Below are 25,587 nucleotides of genomic sequence, written 5' to 3' on the forward strand. Positions count from 1 at the left end.
ACATTCTTGGACACATCCTTGGCTTTTTTTCCTCTAGATTAGATTTCTTACCAATTTATAGAAGCACTTGTTATATTAAGGTTATGTATTATAAGTGTGTTTTCCATCATATCTTTTAGGTATTATTCTTGTTTGTGATATCTTTTACCATTCTAAGATATTGTGTAATCAAATACGAAGTGTCACAAAACCCCAGGGACCTTACTGTTAACAATGAGTGTTGGGGGCTTTTCACAGCACTACTTCCTCATATCAGGTTATCATAGTCTAGTGTGTCCTGACCTCTATTTTTTATTTGTGTTACCATGTGTTTATGGCCAGGCCTTCCTTGTCTTTTTTTTTCTATAACTTTTTTTGCTATTTCCAGGTATTTTTCTTTATTTTTATTTTTGTTAATGTATTTTTTGAGTAGGCAGTAATTATGATTATAAAATACTAAATTTACAGAAGAGTATAAAAAGTCTGCTTCCCATGCCTGTCCCTAACCAGTCAGTTCCTCTCTCAGCCGCCACTAAGTTTCCTGTATATTCTTCCAAAAACATACTATGCACATAGGCATATATGTATATATCCTTTTTTGTGTGGTTTTATTCTTACGCAGGTGGTGTATCCAGCTCATACTTTGCTTTTTTAATTATACGTTGCTACTATTCCATATCTCTTTATGTAGAGTTGCCTCATTCTTTTTGCCTAGATGTAAATTGTGTATTTCTAACCTTTTAGTGCCTTGTTTCTTTTTTTTTTTTTTTTTGCGGTACGCGGGCCTCTCATTGTTGTGGCCTCTCCCGTTGCGGAGCACAGGCTCCGGACGCACAGGCTTAGCGGCCATGGCTCACGGGCCTAGCCGCTCCGCGGCATGTGGGATCCTCCCGGACGGGGGCACGAACCCATGTCCCTTGCATCGGCAGGCGGACTCTCAACCACTGCGCCACCAGGGAAGCCCATTGCCTTATTTCTTCATCTCTAAGATAGGGTATAGTTTTGAACAACTCTTAACATTAAGAGGATTAAGTGGAATTGTATATATAAAGTAGCTAGTAGTATAGTCTGGCACTTAGTAAGCGTTCAGTAAACATTTACACTTCGTATTCACACAGCTGAGAGTGTAGGAAAAGAATTAATTATATAAAAAATGGGATTACTAAAATATTTCTAAAAAGAAACCTTTGATCCTTAACAGTCCTTGGATGATTGGAAATATGGGTAACACTAAATCAAAAAATGACATGAGCCAGAGCTGTAAAGTAGATAGCCTATCCTGATGTATACATTGTGGTTCTTCACAGTGCCTTCTTTTTGACCACTTGAATTTTGTCTTATATCTCTCTGTTGGGAATAATTTAGGTTTTGGGTGCAGTTAGATGGTGTTAGGGTTAGAGGACACAGGGACACCCAAATCCTGCTATGGCCTAGGCACACGCCTTCTTCCCACGATGTTTTCAGGGGAAGTGTGCCCACAGGGGAGAATGGCAAAGGAAAGCATAGTGCCTCTTTATTGTTGGCCAGGCAGAGCACTCTAGTAAAGTGGGTTAGAGCATCTGGACCAAAGAGGTGGAGAGAAGTGAGTATGAGTAAACAGGTGGGGAGCATCGATCAGGCAGCCTCTTGTGTGGAAGGTCTTGACCCTCTTCCCATCGAGGAGGTTACAGAATAGAAAGCCCCAAAGAGCAAATTACACCAGTGATAAATGTGGCAGTCACGCAGATGAATTTCCCCTTTTCTCAGGATGGAGCAGGGATGATGTGGAGGGCAGAGAACCAGTACCTTCTGTCCACCTGGTTTTGGATAGCATGGTGACTTGCAGTTCTTGCTTCTCTGCTTTAGACCAGCCACCTGCTGCCCTAGACGCATCAGAAACACACCCTTGGCGGGCTTCCCCATTCTGGAGCAGCACCGGCGCCCCTGCCGTTCTACCAAGTCCATGCCTCTAGCACTTCTCTGCCTCAGTAACACTGAGAGGTCCATGGGGATGAAATTACTCTTTGTAGGATTTATGCTCTGCCATAAGAGTCCACTCTGTGTAGACAGCATTGCATATGACCTTACTTTGGGAGTTTTAGGAAAACTTGCTATGGAGTTGGTAAAATGAATCAAAAGCTGGATTCAGTCCCTAAGTTGGAGGTCTCTTTCAATTAGATGTTTGAATTAAACTTTCTTGTTTTATAAAATTACATCACTGAGAAAAGTCTATTTTGTTTATTTTAGTTCCTCCTCTTGAAGGTTTTGTAATGAATCGAGTGCAAGGTGATTATTTTGAAACTCTACTCTATAAGATATTTGTTTCAATAGATGAGCATACTAATGTTGCAGAGGTAAGTATGATAGCATCTTATGAAAGAACTTAACCTCAAGATTATAAAATAAGTTTGTGTAAAGTAGATAAAATTATTTAATGATATAATTAAAATACTTTCAAAGTCCACCCATGGTTAGATCTTGGACCATTAATATACTTAAGTTCACTATTCTTAAGTTACTTCTTGCGTATATATATTAAAATTTTTTTAGTTAATAGCTTATGAATGGGTTAAATAACTGTATATGACTTTATAATAAAAGCATTGTAGACAATTGACTGATCTGGAAATTTTTTTTATTTTGAATGAGACGAAATTACAGGCTAAGTAATTCAGTTGTTATGGTCACTGCCTGGATTTGTACTCCCCTAAGTGTCTTAGAGATATGGAACGAAAAAAATTCTGATTACAAAATTTATTCAGACTCAGTTATTAATAATTTAAATTTTTCTGATTATGGTCAAATGGTCTATTACAACTGTGTAATATGCTTATGATTCTTAGAATGTAAAATATTTTTAAAATTTTATTTTCCAGCTTGCAAATGTTCTTGAGATAGACCTATCCCTGGTTAAGGTATGTAATTTTTATACTCTCTTCACTTGTGATAGGAATACTGAATGGATTATAGATTTTTGTCTTGATACTGAGAAACAGAAGCAGTGAGATTCTTATTAGCTGTCAGAGGAAGTGTGCACAGTCAGGGTGCTTACAAAGATAGAGAAGAGCAAAATAAGAACCCTGAACCAGTATTCCATCCCAGGGAGTGAAAGCTGTACTCACAGGTCTGTGCCCACCAGAAAGCAGCCTGACTTGTGTCTTGTAGTGTCTTGTAGTGTCTTGTAGCAGTGTCTTGTAGTGAAGTCACAGTATTTTGTAATGAAGTCAGATAAGCAACAACTTCCGCTTCTTTGGGGGTGGATCTAGGGAGGCCAGGCCAGACAGTTGGGAGCATTCCCTCTCCTACATATGTGAAGACTTTAGTGGAAGACTAGGCCTACTGAAAATTTTTTCTTCTAGTTATGGGATGAAAATGTTTGAGGCTCACTGTAAGCATAGTCCGTAATAGTTTTTTCTCTACAAACATTCTGAAGTCTAGTTTATTTCAGATGTTCATTTCCTTTATATTCCTTTCAGAATGCTGTGTCAATGTACTGCCGATTGGGGTTTGCCCATAAGAAGGGACAAGTAATAAATTTGGATCAACTTCATTCATCGTGGAAGAATGTTCCATCCGTAAACAGATTAAAGTAACTCATTTATTTAGTCGGAGAGTTTCTTTTTGAAAAAAGCATTGCTTTACATACAAAAATTTTACTTATTCAACCTTTCAAGTGAGGTGAACCATATATATATATTAGTGGTGGTTAATCTTGTGTGTGTGGTAATCTTTTTTAGAATTTGATGAAAACTAAAATGCTTTCCCCAGAGAAAAGCTCATACAATATTTTACATATAATTTTTAAACATTCCCAAATTTCCTGAAGCCTATCCATGGGTTTAGTTAAGAACCTTTTCTGTGTGTGCAGAGTATTTTGGGACTGTCTCAATTTGGGGCTTGAATGTAAGAGTGGATTTAGGTGGATGTTCATAATTTAAGTACTGACTTCAGTAGCTGTTTTTATATATGATCATTTATATGATTTTTAAAAAGTGAATGTATTCTTCATTAATAGGAGTACTTTAGATCCACAAAAGATGGTTCTATCATGGGATGGCGGGGAGAGTAGGAGTCCTGTACAAGAAGCTTCATCGGCTACTGACACTGATACAAATAGTCAAGAAGATCCAGGTTAGCAGTAACTCAGTTTGAGTCTGTCTGTAGATAAGCCATGTGTCTGCACATACACTCATAAAGCAAACTCTCCAGGCTTACAATTATTTTGTGGTTTGTTCTGGATTTCAGTCATTCAAAAGTAGTCTTTGAGTACTTACCCATATGTTGGACCTTGTGGTAGATCTTAGGGGTATAAAATTGACAAGAATATGGTAGTTTCCTTCCAAAAACTAAGTCTGGAGAGTATAACCATAAAAACCACCACAGTGTGAGAAGCATTATGGTGCTTGTGGAGCGCAAAGAGGAAGAGCCCTCTTTCTGCCTAGAGAGGTTTAGGAGCCTTCATGGAGAAGATGATTTTTGGGTTGAGAATGAATAAGAGCGTGCCAGCTGATGAGTGCAGGAAGGCCATTGCTTGGGCTAAGCACACAGGGAGGCAAAGCATAGTGGGCAAGCGGGCTGCACGTGGCTTTGTGTTGGGAGGGGAGAGGGGCACACAACATGGGCTTCTGCTCCTACCCTAAGTAGCTCTGTTACCTGAGCCAGGTGACTTGTCTGTAGAGGTTAGGCTAGGTAGTCTTATTGATCTGACAGTGATCAAGTCTTGGTTTATTACTGATTTTCAAAAAATTTACTACAAAAGTGAGTGCCTTTAAAAAAATTTTTTTTTGAACTTTAACTTTTTTTATCTCTGTTGGAGATAGTTAGGATTGGGACCTCTTGTGACTACAGTGTTACCTATATTATGTACTTTCTGATTATTAAATGAAGCTGAAATGAAATACTTTCTCATTCCAAATGATAAGCAAAGAACAGTTTTCACTTACTTGATTTTTAAACTATGATTTTTTTTCCCCCAACAGACACAGCCAGTATAAGCAGTTTGAGTTTGTCTACAGGATATACAAAGCGTATTGCATTCCTGTTTGACTCAACTCTTACTGCCTTTTTAATGATGGGAAACCTTTCACCAGTAAGTCAGATTCTTGTTTAAATACGAAAATGTTTAAAATAAAGATTAGATATAAAATAATTCAGTGCTTTTATATCTTTTTTTAAGTACTAGATTTTTTCCGGAAAATGCAGCTGCCTTTGTCTTATATTCCTTAGAGGAATGTCGGAACTTTTTAGTGAGGGCTACTTTTGTTATTAGAAAAATCAGCTCCTCACCCACCCTTAAGTTTAAATGTATTGGAAAGCGTAATATAAATCTAAGGGAAAACTACAACTTATTAATAATAGGCTCAAATAAGGTACATTTTAGTTTTGTTTCTTTATTGCAGAACTTGAAAAGCCATGCAGTCACAATGTTCGAAGTTGGCAAACTCTCAGATGAGTCTCTGGACAGCTTTCTTATAGAACTAGAAAAGGTAAATCTAGATAGCTTATTATGGGATGTCAAGGCATTTGCAATCTTCTCTTGCTTGATAAAACATCAGTTATTGATTATGTAGATTTTTCGTATATTCTTGTTCACTGCTACCTCATCGCACTGTAATACCATGGCAGGCATTTAGGCTTAAACATATTGAGCGGATGAATGAATTTTGTGATTTAAAAACAGTGATTTGTCTACCTCATCTAAGCTGTTAGCATAATTTGATATAATGAAGAAATCTTAAGTCTATGTGTAATTTTTTAAATTGCACTTTTCTAAAGTAGCCTTTAACTTTTTTTTTCAGTATGACTCTAAGATCTACTCTTAAGCAATTTTATTTGAAGTTTTTGTTCCACTTACCTTAAATCTGGAACAGTGTCCCTGGGTATCGTGTTTATGTCCACTCTCACTACCGCTTTTAGCATCTTGAAGACTTCAGCCATATTTGTTCTTAACCGTCTTTTTCCTCATGAATACAACCTAGTTTTCCTTAGCTCTAAATCTTGATTGCCCTTTTGGTGTTTTTCATTCCCTGGATATTTTATTCTGCTCTCTGCACTTCTTTATGCAAGCAGTTTGTGTGCCTAATCTATTCTTTGACTAATAATTTTGGTAACTTTTGTGCTTTAGTGGTGAACTCATGTATGTTTAGAGAATTTTTTATGATTTTGTACTTCCTTTACATCTCAGAAAAGAGACTTACCATAACATTTTTTTCCACTCCCCCTTCTCCATAGGATTTTTACTTTTTTAGTGCCCGAGATAATCCTTGTTATTAATTTGTCTCTTTATCTTTTATCTTCATATTTTTATTATTTCCTCAATACTTTTAATATCTTGTTTAACCCTATATCTTACTGTGTATCATCTTTTGCCAGTAAATTTTTTATATTTAGCACATTTTAACGTGTTTTCCTGATTTTTATTTTTCTCACCTCAACTAGTGTTCTATCATGTATAGCAAATTGGAAGATCCCTTTTACACTTTATATATCTGTATTCTTTTTTACCACATACCATTCTTGGGAAAGCCCTTTAGTCTGAAGTTTAGTTTAGTTTTTTTGTTTGTTTGTTTTTGCGGTACGCAGGCCTCTCACTGTTGTGGCCTCTCCCGTTGTGGAGCACAGGCTCTGTATGCGCAGGCTCAGCGACCATGGCTCACGGGCCCAGCCGCTCCGCGGCATGTGGGATCATCCCGGACCGGGGCACGTACCTGTGTCCCCTACATCGGCAGGCGGACTCTCAACCACTGCGCCACCAGGGAAGCCCTGAAGTTTAGTTTTTAAAAATAGTTTCTTAGCTATTTTTTTAAGCTTCATCTTGATTAATCAGTTGATCTTATTAATTGCATGCAAATCTAATTTCGTTATTTCCCCCTGTAGACCTTTCCTTCTGTTTTTTGTGTTGTTTCTGGAATGTGTATGTTTTTACATATTAAACAGGTGACTGACTCAGTGTCAGAAGAGCATACATGTAAACCCAGTGAAGGCAGGAGTTTTGTCCGCCACTCTCTCCTTACATCCTAGAGAGGTCATAGCACATAATAGGGACTCAGTGAATCCTTGTTGAGTGATTTTAAGCTGTATGTTCAGCAGTGTTGAACAGCTGTGTTGAATCACGTATGCCATTGTTCCTTGCAAAGTTGTGAACAGGGTGATAAGATAATGGCATAATTGGTGACCATGGATTGGAGTACTTTTCTGGATGAAACAGAATATATACATCTTGGAGTTTTTAAAGCACCTTATTTGAATCATATATGGAACATACAACGTATAATGGTACAATTCAGCATTACTTCGTTGCTGAAGTTGTTGGTTTTACTTGCTGGGGTAATTTCTGTCATCTTCAAAGGTATAGTCACATGGAAGCCCAACCACGATTGGGGTTAATATTTGTTTCAAAATCGCCTGGGCAAATTTTTGATTTACTGATTTTAAATATCTTAATATCTCTACTGTATGGTTATATACTAGAATGAATGGCATGAGAGTGGTTTTTGTTGCAAAATTTGTTTTCTCTTGGTTTAGGTTCAGAGCACTGGTGAAGGAGAAGCACAGAGATACTTTGATCATGCACTCACTCTGAGAAACACAATATTGTTTCTGCGTCATAATAAAGATCTAGTTGCACAAACTGCACAGCCAGACCAACCCAATTATGGTATGATAAAAATACTTGATTTTGAAGACATGATCCTGTGGAACTTCTTTCTAAGAAGTTAAACAGGTCATGCTCACTTATTTAATCATCACTTATTTAAAACATTTTGTGTAGATAGCACATTGAATTTATAACTGTTGGCTTGTTCTGTGAATTTCTTTACTCGTCAGCTGTTCCTTACCTTGTTTTACTGTTTCTCCTCTTTTATGTGCCACTGACTTTTGTAGTATCTAAATTTGTTTAGTTACCTACAAAAAGAGTTGGAGTGTTAATTTGTTTAAGTAGCTGATGGGATATAGAATAGGCATTTGTTTTGAGAGATGGACAAATGCCAAAATTTATTTAGGAAGCATGAAATATCAAGAAATGAAAGATTCTTTATATAAAGATAATAAACAGGGTCTTCCTATTCAAATGCTGCTATAATATTTACTAAAGTATTTTACTTTAAAGAATAAAAAAGGGAACAGATAACCTCATTTCAAAGAGTTAAAGAAAGAAATGGAAGCAGTTTTAATCTATTGATGAACTCTAATGTGGCTCTTGCCCTAGTGTGCTCTCTCAGTTTCGTGGTGGAAAGGGGTTCCCGAATTTTAGTTGAACTGATGGTATTAGCTCCTGAATTGTGGAATGGCGCCCAGGAATGTGTGTTTTTAAAAAGATGCAACAGCTTGGGCACCAGTGTAAGAGCATTACACTGTGAATGTAATTACATTGTGAAGTCTTTGGACATTCACAGGAGTTGCATTTTGGGACACTGTGAATTCTTAGCACCAGTATCACATTTAATTTCACTTATTCTTTCATTTACCTAAAAGTTCTATTTTCTGGCCAAGAGCCATCATTTTCTTAGTCATAACCATTTTCATTCTACTGCTTTCATCAGCATCTGGCTTTCTTTTCAGCTCAACTAAAAAAATTTAGGGCAGAATCACTTGTCACTTTATAAGAGTTGTTGCAGGGGAGAGGACAAAGATGCTGGGTAGTTTAGCTGAGTGAGGTTAGACACACTTAGTACCTAGTGACTCACTTCTTCAGCCTTGGGGTGTTTGGTTCAGAGTTGTGCTTCAGCAGTATTACAAATGCTTCCATGCTGGAGCTCTTTCTGAGGTTATTCATAAACAGTTGAAACTGAGAATATTAAATCACCAAACACCAAGAGTCTGAAGCACTTATTGATAAGCATTTGTTGATAGTAACCATTTTTTGGTTACCAAATATTAGATCTTGTGACCTAACAGTGAGTGGCACAGTCTTAAATATGTCTCTGGATGTACAAATCCTGGAATTTCTGGGACTTTTTAGTGACTTATCGAGATAATGGGTTAGAATATTTGAACTATTCTGTTATAGCCATCTTTTACTGCCAGTCATAGAGTCCAAGAATATTAGTGCTAGTGACCAGCCAGGGGTAACTCAATTTATAGGTAAAGAAATTGAAGCTTATCTTGGTTAAATCTCCTGCCCATTTAGTCATTAAAACCCATATAGTTAGTAAATGGAAGAGCTGGGACTTGAATCCATGTCTCTTGAATTTTTTTCCTTTGCTGTGTTCCTTACATCATCTTCTCTTGAACACTAAGGTTTTTATTGATTTATTCATCAACAATTTGTTGTTTAATAGGTTGGGCTAAACTTTGTTTTTCACCATGAATAGTCTGTGTATCATCAACTAAGTTAAATGGTAAACCTAAACCTACCCTGTGTGAAAGTAAAGTATAATTCTAACCTTTAAGGTATGTTTAATAGTTGACTATATCTGGAGCTTAGAATAATTGATATGGCTCCAAAGTTAAAATGTGATTAACTCCTCCCTCCCCATGAGACCAAATGGGCAATTGTTTATGAAGTTTCATTCTTTTAACCAGCCTTTCTTAACTGGGGCTCCTCATTAGAACCACAGAACACAGAAGATGATTTAAGTGACTGTTTCTCAATTTTTCTTATAATGGCGTATAACTAGTACCATTCTAGATTCATAGAAAAGAAGGTCATTCATTCCAGATAAAGAATAACTTTTTAGGGCTTTCTCAGCTTTCTGCTGAGTCGCAATCAGACATCAGTAATTTGACATTTGTAAAACTGAAATGTAAGGAAACAGAGATCTGCGTTTTAGTCCTGGCCTTTGTCTAGCAGCTTGGGAGTGGTGGAAACAGCAAAGGCTTTGAAGTTAGACCCAACCTTGAGTTTCAGCCTCATCTTTTGCTACCTGTGTGGCCCTATTTTTTTTTAATAGTAGCCTTAGAATAGGCTTAGGGCTTAATATTCTCCATGTTGAGAAAGGTAACTTTCTGTAGGTGCCAGGAGTGATAACTTACTCCTTTTTAAACAAGAAATTCTATAGTATTGGTGTTTAAGCATCTTGTTTTGAGTAGCAAGAATTTTTTTTTTATGTCACTAGTAATTTGTAGTTTGAATGTATCATGTAGTACTTGGTATTCACTGTAAAGCAAAAAGTTCTGATACTGTCATAGAAGCAAACCTCTGATATGTGTGAAAAAGACTAGTTTCTTAGTAATCTTTTGGTTTTAGACAGCATGAGGCACTGCTTAAAAAACAGAAACAATGTGTGGTCTAACTTTTTTTCATTATTTATAAGCATAATTTTTTTTTCCAGGTATCTTTGTCTTTAAAAAAGATCTCTTTTCCCTAGGATCAGTACAAGTGAGACCTTAAAGCCACTGTTTGTAATTTGGCAGTCTAGTACTATGAAATGTTTAGAAATTAAACCTCATCTGTAGAAAAGCAATCACAGTTGTAAAAACTTTGTTTTAACCACCATCAACTCTTTAGACTTCCTTCCATATCCTAGTATTCATTAAATATTTTCTATACTTGGCATTGACAATGTTGAGTTTTACCTGAAGCTTCTAACTCTTTTGTGTTTCAGAAAAGGGCTTACTGCAAGGAACCACCCTTTCTCATATAACTTAGTTAAGATCACAGGCACTCCCCTTCTTTATCTCTGAGAGGCCAGACACAGACAGACCCTCCAAATTCCCTTTATCTTTTTAGAGAGCAGTAGGACTGGTATTTTCCAGAAGGATTAAGAATGGTAACACTTAAAATCAGTTGCATGCTAAGTGAGTTCCTGCTTTATGGACTACAGTTTAGGCACATGTTTCTAAATGAGGAATTCTTGCCCTTCTGGTCAATTCAGAACTTGGCTGCAAAGTTTTTATAGAGATTGAAAATTGGGGGAGGGAAGGATACAGCTTTCCCATGGCACTTAGGCTTTCATAAGATACCACTGCCATGATGGAGAGGAAGTAAGATAAAGCAAACATATTTTTAAAGTATAAGGTTAGCCTGAAGAAACACCAGTAGAATAAAGACTTTCAGCTTTAAGTCTTAAAGTCTTATTGGTCTCCTAGGAAATAAAGTGCTTTATTTATTTATTTTTATTTTTCCCGGTACGCGGGCCTCTCACTGCTGCGGCCTCTCCCGCCGCGGAGCACAGGCTCCGGACACGCAGGCTCAGCAGCCGTGGCCCACGGGCCCAGCCGCTCCACGGCATGTGGGATTCTCCCGGACCGGGGCACGAACCCGCGTCCCCTGCATCGGCAGGCGGACTCTCAACCACTGCGCCACCAGGGAAGCCCTAAAGTGCTTTTTAATAGAGATATTCTACCTTATTAAAAAAATTTAAATCTCAAGGCAGGTATCAGTGTTTCATCTTAGACTCTTTTTTTTCACATTGTCAGTCTTTCATTCTATGTATGTGGTTGATCATAATTCAGGTTTTCCTCTGGATCTCTTGCGCTGTGAAAGCCTTCTTGGGTTGGACCCTGCAACTTGCAGCAGAGTTCTAAACAAAAATTACACACTGCTTGTTTCCATGGCTCCTCTCACCAATGAAATCCGGCCTGTCAGCAGCTGCACCCCTCAGGTAAAGACTCACTGGGAAGCTCACTCTGCTGCCATTTCATCCTTCCTCATGGCGACTTGAAGGAGAGGTTTATCAGTCTTACTGTATTAATTCTCAATTTGTAGATAACCAGATATTAACATCATCAACTCAGAAAGCAGTTTGTATTTTTTGCTGTTATAAGATGTTATGTTCAGTTTGTGAGGTATAATTGGTACATTTTATATATGTATTATCTAGTGACTAGTGACACATTCAGTTAAAATTTTCTTCTTGAATGCAGGATTTTAAAGAAAATGTTTTTGGCTGCTCTGAGAAGGAAACCTGGATTACCTTGAGGGATAAGATAAATTTAATTAGGAAAAATGAAATATTTTGGAAGTGGGGCTGTGATGCTAAATAAGCTGAAAAGAAAAGATTATGCTTGAAAGCTAGAACTCTAGTTATCTGTAAAATCGTGAAAATGATTGCTGGTCTTTTACTTTCTAAAAATAGATCAGTTGCGTTTGTTTGTATACTTAGCAAGGCCATTGTGACATGTACCATTTTCAAAGAGTGAGCTTTGTGCTTTGTTCTTCAGTGCGACATCCTTCCTGGTTTCCTAGATGTGCTAGGTTTAATGGTGTAGAAGAAAGGAAGGGATTCTTGTACCAGGATGATTTTGTTGCCTGTGCTGATCTAGCTGCCTCAGTGCGCCCACTCCCCCCTTACCCCAGTTTTGTCCTCTGTTAAGCAGGAGTGATTGTAGATTTGCAGCCCCCCCCCAAACACGCGCGCAAGCGTGCGCACACACACACACGCACGTGCACACACACACACACACACACACTTCCTTCTGTTCTTTAACACAGCCTCTGGTCATAGTAGGAATCCATGAACTGAATGAATGGATGAATGGTAAGATGGATGGAAGGATACATAGTCCCTTTTGAGAAAAATTATTAATGATTGTAATAACTAACACTTTGATATAGAGCTTGTTATGTGCTGCCAGGTACTATTTTAAACCTTTAACAATGTCCTTAAGAGACAAGTATTTTGTTGCCATGTTACAGATGAGCAAAATGAGGCACAAGAGCGCTTAAGTAACCTTAGGTGATAGGACTGAGGGGATGAAGCCAAGATTCAGACTTAGGCCATCTACTCCAGAGTCCATTCTCTTAATTGCAGTGATAAGCCGTGCTTTCTCAATTCCAGTGTAAGTTTGAAACTGTTTGAATGGATCCTTTAAAATTTATCTTCATAAGGATAATAGGAGTTAACACTTACATGAGGCATTAGCTTTAAGAATATACTTGGTCATTTGTGAAATTTGGCTTCTTTAGATAAGTATTTACAACTTTATCTTACCTGTTTTATGATTTTAGCATATTGGACCAGCTATCCCAGAAGTCAGTTCTGTCTGGTTTAAACTGTACATTTACCATATCACCAGGCAAGGACCACCATCTCTTTTGCTGTCCAAAGGTACAAGACTTCGAAAACTGCCAGATATATTCCAGGTATGTTGAATGAGGTTTTTTTAAAAATCATTTTTAAGGAGGATAGAAACTGGTAAGCAGTATTATAGATAACTTTCTTAATTTTTTTTGTTTGTTTCTAAATGCTATGCTGTGTTTTATTCATTTCTTTCCCATAGGGTTATGATCGATTACTAATAACTTCTTGGGGTCATGATCCTGGGGTTGTTCCTACATCAAATGTGCTCACGATGTTGAACGATGCCCTAACACATTCGGCGGTTTTGATTCAGGTACAGTTACCTTATTTGAAACAGTCAGTTTTGGATTTTTATTTTAAAGATCATAATTTGTCTAGCTTTCTGCTGAGTTGCAATCAGACATCAGTAATTTGACATTTGTAAAACTGAAATGTAAGGAAACAGAGATCTGCGTTTTAGTCCTGGCCTTTGTCTAGCAGCTTGGGAGTGGTGGAAACAGCAAAGGCTTTGAAGTTAGACCCAACCTTGAGTTTCAGCCTCATCTTTTGCTACCTGTGTGGCCCTATTTTTTTTTAATAGTAGCCTTAGAATAGAGATGCAGTTCACATACCATATTCCCCAATTGAATTCAGTGATTCAGTGGTTTTAGAGTATTCACAGATGTCTACAGTCAGCACCATACTGAATTTTACGACATTTTTCTGGACCTTTAGTTCTCACTCCCCTATTCCACTTTCACCCCCCCACCCCCACCCCCCCCACCGCCCCAGCAAGACTAATGTACTTGCTGTCTCCCTAGAATGCCTGCTTGGGGCATTTCAGATACATGGAATCATATAATATGTAGTCTTTTGTGACTGGCTTCTTTCCTGTTGTCAAGGTTCATCATGTAGCATGAGTACTGCATTCCTTTTTATGGCCAAATAATATCCCCTTGTACGACGAAACACATTTTGTTTATCCGTTCATCAGTTGATGGACATTTGGATTGCTTCTACCTTTTGGCTATTACGAATAATAATAATCACTGTAATAAACATTTATGTACAGGTTTTTGTGTGGATATGTTGTCATTACTTTTGAGTGTATCCCTAGGAGTGGAAATGCTGAGTCATATGGTAACTCTGTTTAACTATTTAAGGAACTGCACCATTTTACAGTCCCTCCAGCACTTGGTATTATCTGATTTTTTTATTATAGCCACCCCAGCAGGTGTGAAGTGGTGTGTAACATTTTAGAGATACTCCTCTTATACTTAGTTTCCCATCTGCAAGATGGAGATGGTAATATCTACTGTGTAACAACAAAAAATAATAGTGACAGCTAATGCCAAGGTAAGCATTTTTAGCCTTAGGATTGTTGAGAGAATGAAATGAGAAGGTGTGTGTGAAGTGTGTAGCACACTTTCTGGTATGTAATAGGCTCTTTGTAAAGATTTCATTAATTCATTGAACTAACAATTGTACTTGCCTTACAGAATTAGTAATTCTGTACTAATTAATGTGCATATACAAATAAGATGTGGTCCCTGTCTTCAAGAAACTTAAAGTCTGGTGGGAAAAGTTTCATAAGCAGTCACTTCCATTTTTTTGCTGAGTGCTAAAGAGAGTTATACAGTGCAAGCATTAAAGAGAAGTATCTTTTTAGCCTTGGAACAAGGACAAAGGCTTAGGGAAAGCTCCTTAGAGAAAATGAGACCCAGGCTAAATAGAAAAGGCTGATTTAGAGGAGAGCGAGGCCAGGCAGAGGGGTCAGCATGAATAAATCTCTGGGTAGAGATTTTTTTTTCTTTTTCTTCATAACTATTTCCCTGGTGCCCAAAAATAGTGCCTGACTCGTAGAAGTTGCTCAGTGAGTGAGTGTTGAATAAATGAATAGGAATACGAAGTGGGAGTATGTGCTAGGGCCTGTAAGCTGTTATGTAATTTTGAGGGGTGAGCTGAAGTATGATGGAATGGTGGTCAGAGATGAGTCTGGAGAAGTAGGCAGGCCCTGGAGGGCAGTGGACCTTAACTGTCCCAATGTAGTGCTTAGACTTTCCCCTTTAGATTGATGGCAGCCAGTAAAGGGTGCTGAGCAGGGGATTAACATGGTCAGTTTTGATTTGGAAGATCAGCCTGAAGACTGTTGAGAATGGCTGGGTGGGAGAAGACAGGATTAGGATTCAGTGTTGGAGACCAGATAAGAGATGAGGACAGCCTAGGTCACGGAAGTGGTAATAAGAATGAAAAGGAAGAATTATTACAAATATAAAATAAATAGAATTGATCAGATGTCTGAGATGGCTGTGGGAAGAAGAAGAATGATTCCTGAGGTACTTGGCTTTTGAAAGTGGAAGAATGATGATATCACACAGAGCCGGTTTATGGGGGCAGATGAGGTGGTGTGTTTTGGGCCTGTGGGACATTTGGGTGGTGGAGATATTTAGGAGGTAATTGAAATTATTCTGAAATTCAACTGAGAGCTTGAACAGGAGAGATTGACTTGAGTGTCAGTATCAGCACGTGGATGGTAGTAGAAACCGTGAGACGATGCATTAGCCAGCCAGGGCAGACATGAAGTAGGGGTGAGGGGAGATACACAGTAGAGTGGGTTAGACGTGGACTGAAGGGTCAGTCTGCCTGAATTCACATCTTGATTCCACCACTTATTGGCAATGTTGGGCAAGTTAAATAACCTCCTTGAACTTCAGTGACTTCACCTGCAAATTGGAGATGATAACAGTTCTTATCTTTATACGGTTGTTGAAAAATGACTGAAATGGATGATCTACGTAAAAATGCTTTAGACCATTGTTTAGCACGTCGGAAGATCTCAAAAAATGTTCGCTGTGGTGGTGGGAGAAGAGTAAGAGGAGTTTTAAAGTGTCGTTAAGGAGTTCTGCCTTTGCTTAAAAAAGAATGCCTCTTTTATTAAATTTGATGGAAAAATTCACCTTGCTGGAACTTAAAACACAACAAAATTAAGATTTTGATTAAAACCATGCTTTTATAATAGCCATCTTGTTTAGGGTTGAAATCATAAATGTATCAGTGGAATAGAAGCAAGATGTCAGAAATATATTCAAGTTGTTATATGAACCAAATAAATGAATGTGATTTTTTTCCCTGAAATTATTTTTTTTCTTTTATGTCACGGTATCCTGAATTTGAATAAGGTATGGGTCTCTTTTAAAGGGAAAAAATGTATAGATCCCCAGTGTTAAATTTTCTATTATAACGATTTGAAATACATGTAAACATAAAATTAAATTTCTCATGCTTATCATTCTTACACAACTGCAAAGCCAAAGTGAATTTAGGAATTAAATACGAAAAACTAACAAAATTTAAATGAACAACACTAATTGAGTGTGATGGGTGAAAGTAAATTATTATTCGTAATGTGGGACTGGCGTGGTTAGACTCATAGATTTTTTTCAATTTAACTTTTGATAGTAAATTCACATGATTCAAAAATAAAACACTATTAAAAGATGCACAGAGAAAAGTATCACTGCCCTTCTAACACTCTACCCAGTGCCCACTCCCTAACTCTCCTCCAAATCAGACAACCACATTAGTTTTTGCTGTACCCTTCTAGAATTTCTTTTTTTGTGTGTGTGTGTGGTACGCAGCCTCTCACTGTTGTGGCCTCTCCCGTTGCGGAGCACAGGCTCTGGACGCGCAGGCTCAGCGGCCATGGCTCACGGGCCCAGCCGCTCCGCGGCATGTGGGATCTTCCCGGACCGGCCCACAAACCCATGTCCCCTGCATCTGCAGGCGGACTTTCAACCACTGCGCCACCAGGGAAGCCCCTAGAATTTCTTTATGCATGTGCAAGCGGTTACACACTGAGATGCCCCATGCTTTTTCCACTTAGCATTTGGAACTTGCCATTTCACTTTGTAGAGAGCTTGCTCTTTTTTGCAGCTGCATTGAAAATACATACATTAATTTATTTAATCAGTCCCCTACTGACAGGCATTTTGGTTGTTTCCGATCGTATATAATTATGATGTTGCAGCAAGTAATTTTCAATATATGTCATTCAGTGCAGGGTTTTGAGATTTACATTCCTAATCCATGGCATGCCAGGTTATCATGGGGATCCTCCACCACTTTTCTCTCTCAGCGCTGCAGCTGACCCTTGTGTGAGTGCACTTGATCTCATTAAGGCTTGACTTGGCTGACACCAGATTTACCTGTTTTTTCATTAGCCCATACACTCAATTTGATACACATTGCCTTAATGGGTTAATATAGACTTCAGATTGTCTTTACTGAGCTGGAGAAAAATAGAAAATTGTTGAGAGCATTTTGATGGAGTACTAATGTGGAATACACCATCACGAGGCACAGTCTTGTTTATCGTTTGAGTGTCTACTATTGGAAATACAGGTTTCGCGTATACCTTTCAACTTGTGTTTTTTCGTGTTTAGGGACATGGTTTGCATGGGATAGGAGAAACTGTCCACATACCTTTCCCATTTGATGAGACAGAACTACGAGGAGGTACCTGAATTTTGAGTTGTATCCATTTGACTTCTTTATGATTAATCTTGTCCACAATTTGGTGGAAACATAGCAGGAAGTAAATTCTTAAAATTTTTAAGTTCTAGGGTCTAAAAACTATTCTGCTTTTAAAGAGTATTGGCAAAAGGTAGTTTTCTGTCATGTGCCTGTTCCTACAAAGAACTAATAGAATAAGACTCATTTAGGACCTAGGCCTAGAAGGAATACTAGTCTGTCTTGGAGATGAAGAGACTAAGTAGGTAGCTACGTAGATGGAAGACTAGGTTTTCTGTATGTTTGGCCTTTTAGTTTCCTTTTATTGTTTATTTATTTGGAGGTTGGGGGAGAAGACAAGTCATAGGGAAGATTTTACGCTTAGAAAGTTGATTTTTTTTCCCCCCCAGTGTTACATACTGGTTTTTTTTCAGGGGCTTTTATGGACACTAATGAACATTTGTATACTAACTTACAGTTTACAGAGAACTTGCATGTATTTCCTGTTTCAGCATTTTTTTTTTACAGTAACAAATTTTTTTTATAAAACTTTTATTAATGGTCAATGTGTTTTGATTTAAGTTTGTGCTATAGTATTAGAAGCCCCAAATCTAGAGTCATTGTGTAGAGAAAATGAGAAAACACTAATTTACTTTTTAATTAATTAAAATTTTTTTTACATTTTATTTTTCCTGTTAGAGAGGACTTGAGTGAATAGCAAAGTCTGAGCTAAATTTAGCGGGTTCGAATCAAGGGTGAAAAGCCTGTTTAATGTTATCTCTTTTTAGAATTGTGAGCTACAATACATTTGATGAAAGATGTCTGGAGAATTTCTATAAATGCAAAATCATTCTTCCTTTTGTTTAAATATACCTTTCCTCTGTTGAATATTAAGAAAGTATGTATATTCAAAAGAAAAATACTCTCTGATTAAAACTTAGTATATTTATATAGCACTTGTGTTTCCTGCTCCATGCAAAACTTTCATTCTCTAATCTGTTGTTCTTGTTCTTAGAATATTGCTTGGAATTTTAGAGAGCAGGGAATCGTTCAAGTAATTTAACTTAATTCATATAAGAACTTTTCTTCTAAAATGTTAGTCACTAATGCCCCTCCTCGCCCAGAGCAGGGAAAAGGAAGAAGATTTTTATAAGTATTTTTTCTTTTCCACATGGCTAGGCTGCAAAAGGCTCACATTTGAAATTAAATGCTCTCTTTTGGCTGTTGTGAATAAATGTGTACAAAATTTGGAGAAAAGAGTTTTCTCTTCCAAAAAATAGCCCCTATTCAGAAATAAGTATTTCTCTGCAACTAAACTTCGCTAGTTAATTCTCTGATACTTTATAAATTCTATGGAAAAATTTATCGTTCACCACAAGATACAGGATAGTGACAGCAGGATCTTAAAAATCACAAAATCTCAAGAACTGAGTAAGAAATCTCTCGCCTTTGGAGATTACTGTGCGAATTCTAAAAAAGAGGAATATTCATATTTGGTTATAGAGCATCTTTCTCTTTTTTAAGTTCACATATTTGTGAGAACGAACTGATATTTAAATAATTTTATTAGGGATATAATTTCAAGTGCTTAGTTAGCTTTAGTTTCAATAAGAATACTTTTTACTTTTCTTAAATTAAAAAAAAATATGATGTGTATTTAATGCATTTCCTGGTAGAAACCCACTAAGTAAGTATTTGAGGCAGAATAGAACTACAAAGAGAAGCCTAGGGAATTTGCCACTGACTGGCCCTATTTGATTACTTAGCAGGTCAGTTGTTTTGCTACATCAGTTGCCTTCTGAAGTCTGTAAATATGTTGTATGTGTACAGCATCCTTTTTCATCCAGAGATATTTCTTCATTGGAATCAATCTTGATAAAATATAAAAGTAGTTCTAAGAATTGTTTAATAAGAAGAAAGTATATTTAAGTTTTTGGTGTTTTGTTGTAAAACTATTTACTTATAATGTGATGTCAACTCTTTGTTCTTAGAGTTTTCGCGTGTCAATATGGGTGTTCATAAAGCATTGCAGATGTTAAGAAACAAAGTGGACTTGCAGCATTTTTGTGGATATGTCACCATGTTGAATGCTTCTAGCCAACTTGCAAACAGAAAACTCAGTGATGCTTCTGATGAGAGAGGTTAGCCACTAGCTGGGTTCTTTGAATTAAGATAATTGGTACTGAGTTTATCACAAGCTTAATATTTAAAAAGCATGGGTACCTTTGTAGGGATGTTGACTTAGTTAATACTTAATGTTTTTCCACTGAAAGATGAGAAAATATTCTGTGACATCATTGGGACAAATATCAGTTGTTCAAATGGAGAAAATACTAAGAGCATAAGTAAAGAAGTGATGACCTGGGGTTGGAATACAGAATGGTTATTGGGTTTTAGCCCTTTACTGTCGTATTTATGTTTATAGGCTTTAAATTAAGTTCCTTTATGGGGTGATGGTTTCAAAACTTTAGTCTCTGTAAAATTATTTTCAAACTAGAATGAGTAGTTTTTCCCTTTCCGCTTTCCTCTATCAAGGCACCATTGTCTTGTTATGCAGGCCTTAAAAATCATATCTTTATCTCATCCTTCTCCTTTCCCCCTCAACCCAGTTAGTTTCCAAGTTCTGTGAATTAGTCTTTAGAAATGTCTCTTATATCCATTTCTTTCCCCCTCTCTTTAATTCTCTGTAACTGCCATTCTAGTCTGAGTTTTGATACTTTATACATGTTTTATTGTGACCATTTCCTGCTTAGCCTTCCTGGCCTCATTCTCTTCTTTCTGTCTCCAGCCTGTCCTGCATATTGACAACAGCTAATTTTCCTTAGATACCTTTTTCTTTCTAATTTAAAAATGCATTTTCAAATCACCTTCTCATAGTTACTGATTGTTTCTGTTCTGGCATAATTTTGGCTTGTATGTGGCTTTGGTTGCCATGATGTCACCTCTGGTCCACGACTCTAGGGAATCTTTTAATTCAAGTCTCTATCATTGATTGACTGTGTTCGCTGAACCTCTTAGTTTGAAATCCTGAGAAAATATGATTGATTGCTAGCCATCCAGTGGATTGAATTAGTATCCACTCCTGGTCCATTTACCTTTGGCCAGAGGAGTTGGGTAACTTTCAACAGTTGACTGCCAGGTATCACAGGAGCATTTTTAGAGAAGAGGGCTGTGGGTTAGGCAGTCATTTCAATGAATGTCTGCTGTAGCTGTCATGTTTTATTTCATTCATTCTATAAACATTTACAAAATACCTCCTTAGGTGTTGGAGATATTTCTGTTTTAAGTCCTAGGGAATAAAGACCTGGAAGGAGAGACAAGCAAGTGAATCAGCCTACTGTGTAGTGTTAAAAGACTGAGATATGGGGGTCTGCTTCATGAAGTGCTAAAGTAGGACAGAGAAGGCATATCCCAGCCCAGTTGAGCTATCAGAGAGGCCTCTTAGAGAAGGTAAAGTTTGAACTAAGTTTTGAAAAGTGAGGAGTTCGCTACACACAGATGATTGTTGTTTGTTTAGAGGGTAGCAACCTTTAGGCAGAGGGAATCAGGCAATAGAGTAGCTCATCTTGGCCAAAAGAAAGAGTTTGTTGGGCAGTAGTAGATGAGAGTAGAGAAGTAATAAATGAGATCTAGAAGATCTTGGAGGATCTTTCATGCTGAAAGATACAGGGAGTCAAAAAAAATATCTTGAGAAGGAATGATGTAATCAGATTGCATGTTTCTATGGGGATAGAAATGACTTTAGTAATTCCCTAAAAGGTCTAAACTTGTGTTCTGCCTTTTTAATCCTTTTTTTTTTTAGGTCAGGGCTTTACAAGCTCAGTACTGTTTATGTTTGGAGCTGGATAATTCCTTGTTGTGGGGGGCTGTCCTGTGCACTGTTGGATGTTTAGGATCTCTAGGCATCAGTAGCATCCCTGTCCCCATTCATGGCAACCAAACCATGTCTTCGAACGTTGCCAAATGTTTCTTGGGGGACAAAATTGTCCCCCTTTTAAGAACTACTGCTTTAGGCTAAAGACTGTTCATTGTTTTCCGTTGTCATTTCTGTTGCCTGAAGTCTTCTTTCATGTCAGGACTGACTTATTGACAACCTGTGCCAACTACTCGAATCCTAATATTGTGTATGCCCTTTAATTATAAGGAGAACCTGATTTGGCTTCTGGCTCAGATGTGAATGGGAGTACAGAGTCATTTGAAATGGTCATTGAGGAAGCAACTATAGATTCAGCCACAAAGCAAAACTCTGGTAAGGCTTTAAAAATTATTTGCAATCTTGGACTGATTTCTGAGGTTTGACTCTTTTGTTAAGTCACTTGGATATCGTTTGTCTGCTCTTATTATAATGGACTTTTTCATAAGTATTTTCTAGGAAAGAATTTTATATATTTAGAATAATAAAGTTAGTTAAAATATTATAAAACTATGATCTGAGAATAAAAATGTTTTATTTTTCCTATGTTGATTCTCTCATCTTGTAGATGTCCTGCACTACTTTTTTTTTTTTTTTTTTTGGTAAAAGACCACTTTGAGCATCTGTTGAAAGCTGTAGGCCTTCTTCCCAGAAGCATGTACATACTCAAAAAACATTCTTTCCTGTTTCAGAGATCCACTGATCCCCTCTCTGAGTCTTCTCCCCTGCTAAGCCCTTTGGTGGATGTCAGTAGGGGGTGGGAAGAATCTATGAAAATCTCTGGAGCTCAGTTAAGAAACCCTGGTTGGTCATAATATATATAAATATATATATGATTAATAACTTTATATATCCTTTTGTAGTTGCCACAACAGAGGCAGATTGGGTTCCTCTCGAGCTGTGCTTTGGAATTCCACTGTTTAGTTCTGAATTAAACCAGAAAGTGTGCAGAAAAATTGCTACACATGGCCTTTGCAGAAGAGAGAGGTGAGGGTTTATGTTTGTCATCTTTTCATCTATGAGACTTCTTAAGCTCTCAATATTAGTTGCTATATCATACATTGTCTTATTTCACACATGATCATAGTACTTGCCTTGTGTTTATTTGTTGATTGAATAAAAATGGCTAGTTTAAGGGTTTGCTATGTATTTTAAAATTAAAGTTCAGTACCTCAGAAATTAGGCACATGCAAGTCTTCTGGACACATGTTTTGGTTAATTATATTTACTTAGTTACCCAGATTGGGCGAGAGTACGGTTAAAATGGGCATGCTTATATGACTGTATGAACCTAGTTTGTTTTTTTTTTTGCGGTACGCGGGCCTCTCACTGTTGTGGCCTCTCCCGTTGCGGAGCACAGGCTCCGGACGCGCAGGCCCAGCGGCCATGGCTCACGGGCCCAGCCGCTCCGCGGCATGTGGGATCTTCCCGGACCGGGGCACATACCCGTGTCCCCTGCATCAGCAGGCAGACTCTCAACCACTGCGCCACCAGGGAAGCCCTGAACCTAGTTTTTTTTAATATGTAAATATCAATAGAAATTCTCTTTCTTAACATACACTCAAGTTATGTTAATAGTGATTATCTCCTATAATGGAATTATGGCTGACTTTCTAAATTTTCTTCAGTTTCCACATTTTCTAAAATGAGCACATATTATCAGAAATGACATGTAGATTTTATCTCATATGCCAACTCTGATCCATTGCGAATGGCTGCTAAGAGTCAGCGTTGTAAAGGTTCTGAGACCATCTGGTTTAGCCAAAAAGAATATCATTGAATCTGATTGTCATGGTGGGTAGCTTGGAGAGATGATATCCACAGATCTTGACATCTTTATTTAGGAAAACAAAGTTGGATAATAAATAATTAATTTAATTGGCTCAATGTAGCTTATATCAGAAAATTAAAAGTACTTAACTGACAAATAATTTTAATAGCTATCCTGAAAATAAAATAACATACATGAATAAAAAAAAGAAATACTATATAGTTTTAATGATTGCCACTATAATTGTTAGCAATTTACATATTTGAAAAATGTGTACCTAAATTTTTTTTTTTTTTTTGCGGTACGCGGGCCTCACACTGTTGTGGCCTCTCTCGTTGCGGAGCACAGGCTCTGGACGCGCAGGCTCAGCGGCCATGGCTCATGGGCCTAGCTGCTCCGCGGCATGTGGGATCTTCCCAGACCGGGGCATGAACCCGTGTCCCCTGCATCGGCAGGCGGACTCTCAACCACTGCGCCACCAGGGAAGCCCTGTACCTAAATTTTTATTTTAGAAGTTTTCTTGTATTTAACATTTGTATTTGGTAGTAGCTTAAACTTTTAACAATAATTTTCCAATTTTGGTTATGCATGATGTTTTATTTCGAAATGGTCTTTTTATGCACTGTTACTCTGTATTATTAAAAGAAGCAGAAATTTCATTGACGGGAACCATTGAAATTGTTTTTTAAAAATTTGTATGTAATTAATCAAGATGTATATACATATATAAATGTGTTTAAATTGTTAAAATTAAACTCTTGTGAGATATTAGTTTTTGTCATATTTGTTTTAAACTTTTCCCCTTTTTTTCAGCCTTCAGAACCTCTTACATTCCAGTAGAAAACTGTCTCTACAAGTCCTTAACTTTGTTCACTCATTCCAGGTAACAAAAACCAAAAAAATCCAAATGGTATTTGCATAGGGCTTTTATAGTATGCAAAACACTTCCATGTTTGTTCTGAGTCTCCACAGCAGTAAGACATGAAATAAGCATTATTTCATGCTTATTTATGCGTTTTAATTTATAAACAAAGATGCTGAAATTCAGGAAGTTAACTGACTTATACATGATTTCACTGGCCAGGTGTTTAGGAAGCTTGGACTGTTTGTTCTGTGTTGGTGCTTCATTAAACGGAAATGTGTTGAACATCTACCATGGGCCATGCACCGTGCTAGGTGCTGGTTCTTGGGTCAGTACACTTCCATTAATAACTGCAGTGATTCTCCATTGCTGAGAGGGGGTTGTCTGTTATGGTAGTGAATGCCAGTGCTCTAGACCTTTTATCTTCCCCCCAAGGAAAGAAAGGATACTCTAGACTTGATTTGTAGGTAAACTTTTAGAATGGAATATTTTTGTTTGGTATATCTGTTCTAACATTATGAAATCAGTATTTTGGAGTTTGGTTTCATTCATTCTTTCAATAAATGATTGAGTCGACTCTATGCCAGACCCTTTACCAGGTGCTGGGGAAACAATGATGTCTAAGACACTAATGGAGCTTAAGTGTTGTATGAGACCATAGTCGAGTAAACATCGAAATATGTGAAGCAATTACAGATTTCAGTAAGTGCTTTGAAGGAGCCAGGCTCCTTCAAATCTGATGGAATCCAAAGGTAGACCTAATTTAAATACATAGAGATGATGCATAAGCTGAAACCTAAAGGATGGGAAAGAGTATTCCAGGCCGAGGTTAGTAGGTGCAAAAGTCCTGTGTCAGGAAGGCACTCGGCCTGCAAGGAAACGAGAAGGCCAGTGTGGCAGAAGCTTCGTGAAAGAGGGATGATGGGAAGAGGTGAGGTTGAAGAACGGAGAGCCTTCTAGAGTATGTTAAAGAATATGTATTTTATGCTGAGTGCAAAGAGAAACTGTTAAAGACTTTTAACAGAGAATGACATTATTTTTAATTGACTCTTTTAAAAGATTAGTCACTGTTTAGAGAATAGATTAAAAACAGACAAGCACAGAAACAAGGTAAGTTCGGAGACTGCTCTAATAGCCCAAGTAAGAGGTGTTGGTGGCCGAACACCCTTTTTAGTTTAAAAAAAATTTGCATGTATCCATAATAAAGGTTTATTACATGTATATACTGTTAAACATGTAATAATATAATAAATTATGTATATTATAAAGGATACACAAAACCAGGAATTTTATCGGATGCAATAAGTAGATACAGGATTTTAAAAATTTTCATGGTACTGCACCCCACTTTGGAGTGAGTACCCCACTTTGGAGACCACTGGCCTAGACTACAGTGGTGGCTATGGTGAGTGAGTCAAGTAAACTCATTTGGGATACACGTTGGAGGGAGACTGATGGAACTTGGTGATTAAATGTGAGGAAGGATTGAGGCTGTGATGAGGAAAGGAAGGATAAAGAATAATTTTCCTATTTCTTGACTAGTTTGAGTAGGGGAGGCTGGGGAGGAACCAGTGGGGGAAAATTTGAGAGTTTGCTTATGGACATGCTAAGTGTGGAATTTATGGTGAAA

The 25,587-nt window shown here is 37.5% G+C and overlaps 1 protein-coding gene across 2 annotated transcripts in view; it reads left to right on the top strand.

Annotated features, from left to right (window-relative positions):
• FAM91A1 (family with sequence similarity 91 member A1) overlaps nt 1-25,587 on the top strand; it is a 43,042-nt gene that overhangs the window by 14,101 nt on the left and 3,354 nt on the right. The window contains exons 1-16 of one of the 2 annotated variants that reach the window (XM_060127238.1): nt 933-973; nt 2,206-2,312; nt 2,835-2,873; nt 3,435-3,547; nt 3,974-4,089; nt 4,938-5,047; nt 5,358-5,444; nt 7,483-7,615; nt 11,356-11,504; nt 12,851-12,985; nt 13,123-13,236; nt 17,345-17,417; nt 19,403-19,552; nt 21,556-21,660; nt 22,188-22,311; nt 23,909-23,978. In XM_060127238.1, coding sequence (XP_059983221.1) covers nt 2,229-2,312; nt 2,835-2,873; nt 3,435-3,547; nt 3,974-4,089; nt 4,938-5,047; nt 5,358-5,444; nt 7,483-7,615; nt 11,356-11,504; nt 12,851-12,985; nt 13,123-13,236; nt 17,345-17,417; nt 19,403-19,552; nt 21,556-21,660; nt 22,188-22,311; nt 23,909-23,978 — 1,602 coding nt within the window. In that variant the 5' untranslated portion in view covers nt 933-973; nt 2,206-2,228. Of the gene's footprint in view, nt 1-932; nt 974-2,205; nt 2,313-2,834; nt 2,874-3,434; nt 3,548-3,973; nt 4,090-4,937; nt 5,048-5,357; nt 5,445-7,482; nt 7,616-11,355; nt 11,505-12,850; nt 12,986-13,122; nt 13,237-17,344; nt 17,418-19,402; nt 19,553-21,555; nt 21,661-22,187; nt 22,312-23,908; nt 23,979-25,587 lie in introns of those variants that run through there. The other variant, XM_060127237.1, reaches the window with a different exon arrangement.

The sequence above is a fragment of the Lagenorhynchus albirostris genome, chromosome 17 (genome assembly GCF_949774975.1).
Source record: "Lagenorhynchus albirostris chromosome 17, mLagAlb1.1, whole genome shotgun sequence".
NCBI lineage: Eukaryota > Metazoa > Chordata > Mammalia > Artiodactyla > Delphinidae > Lagenorhynchus > Lagenorhynchus albirostris.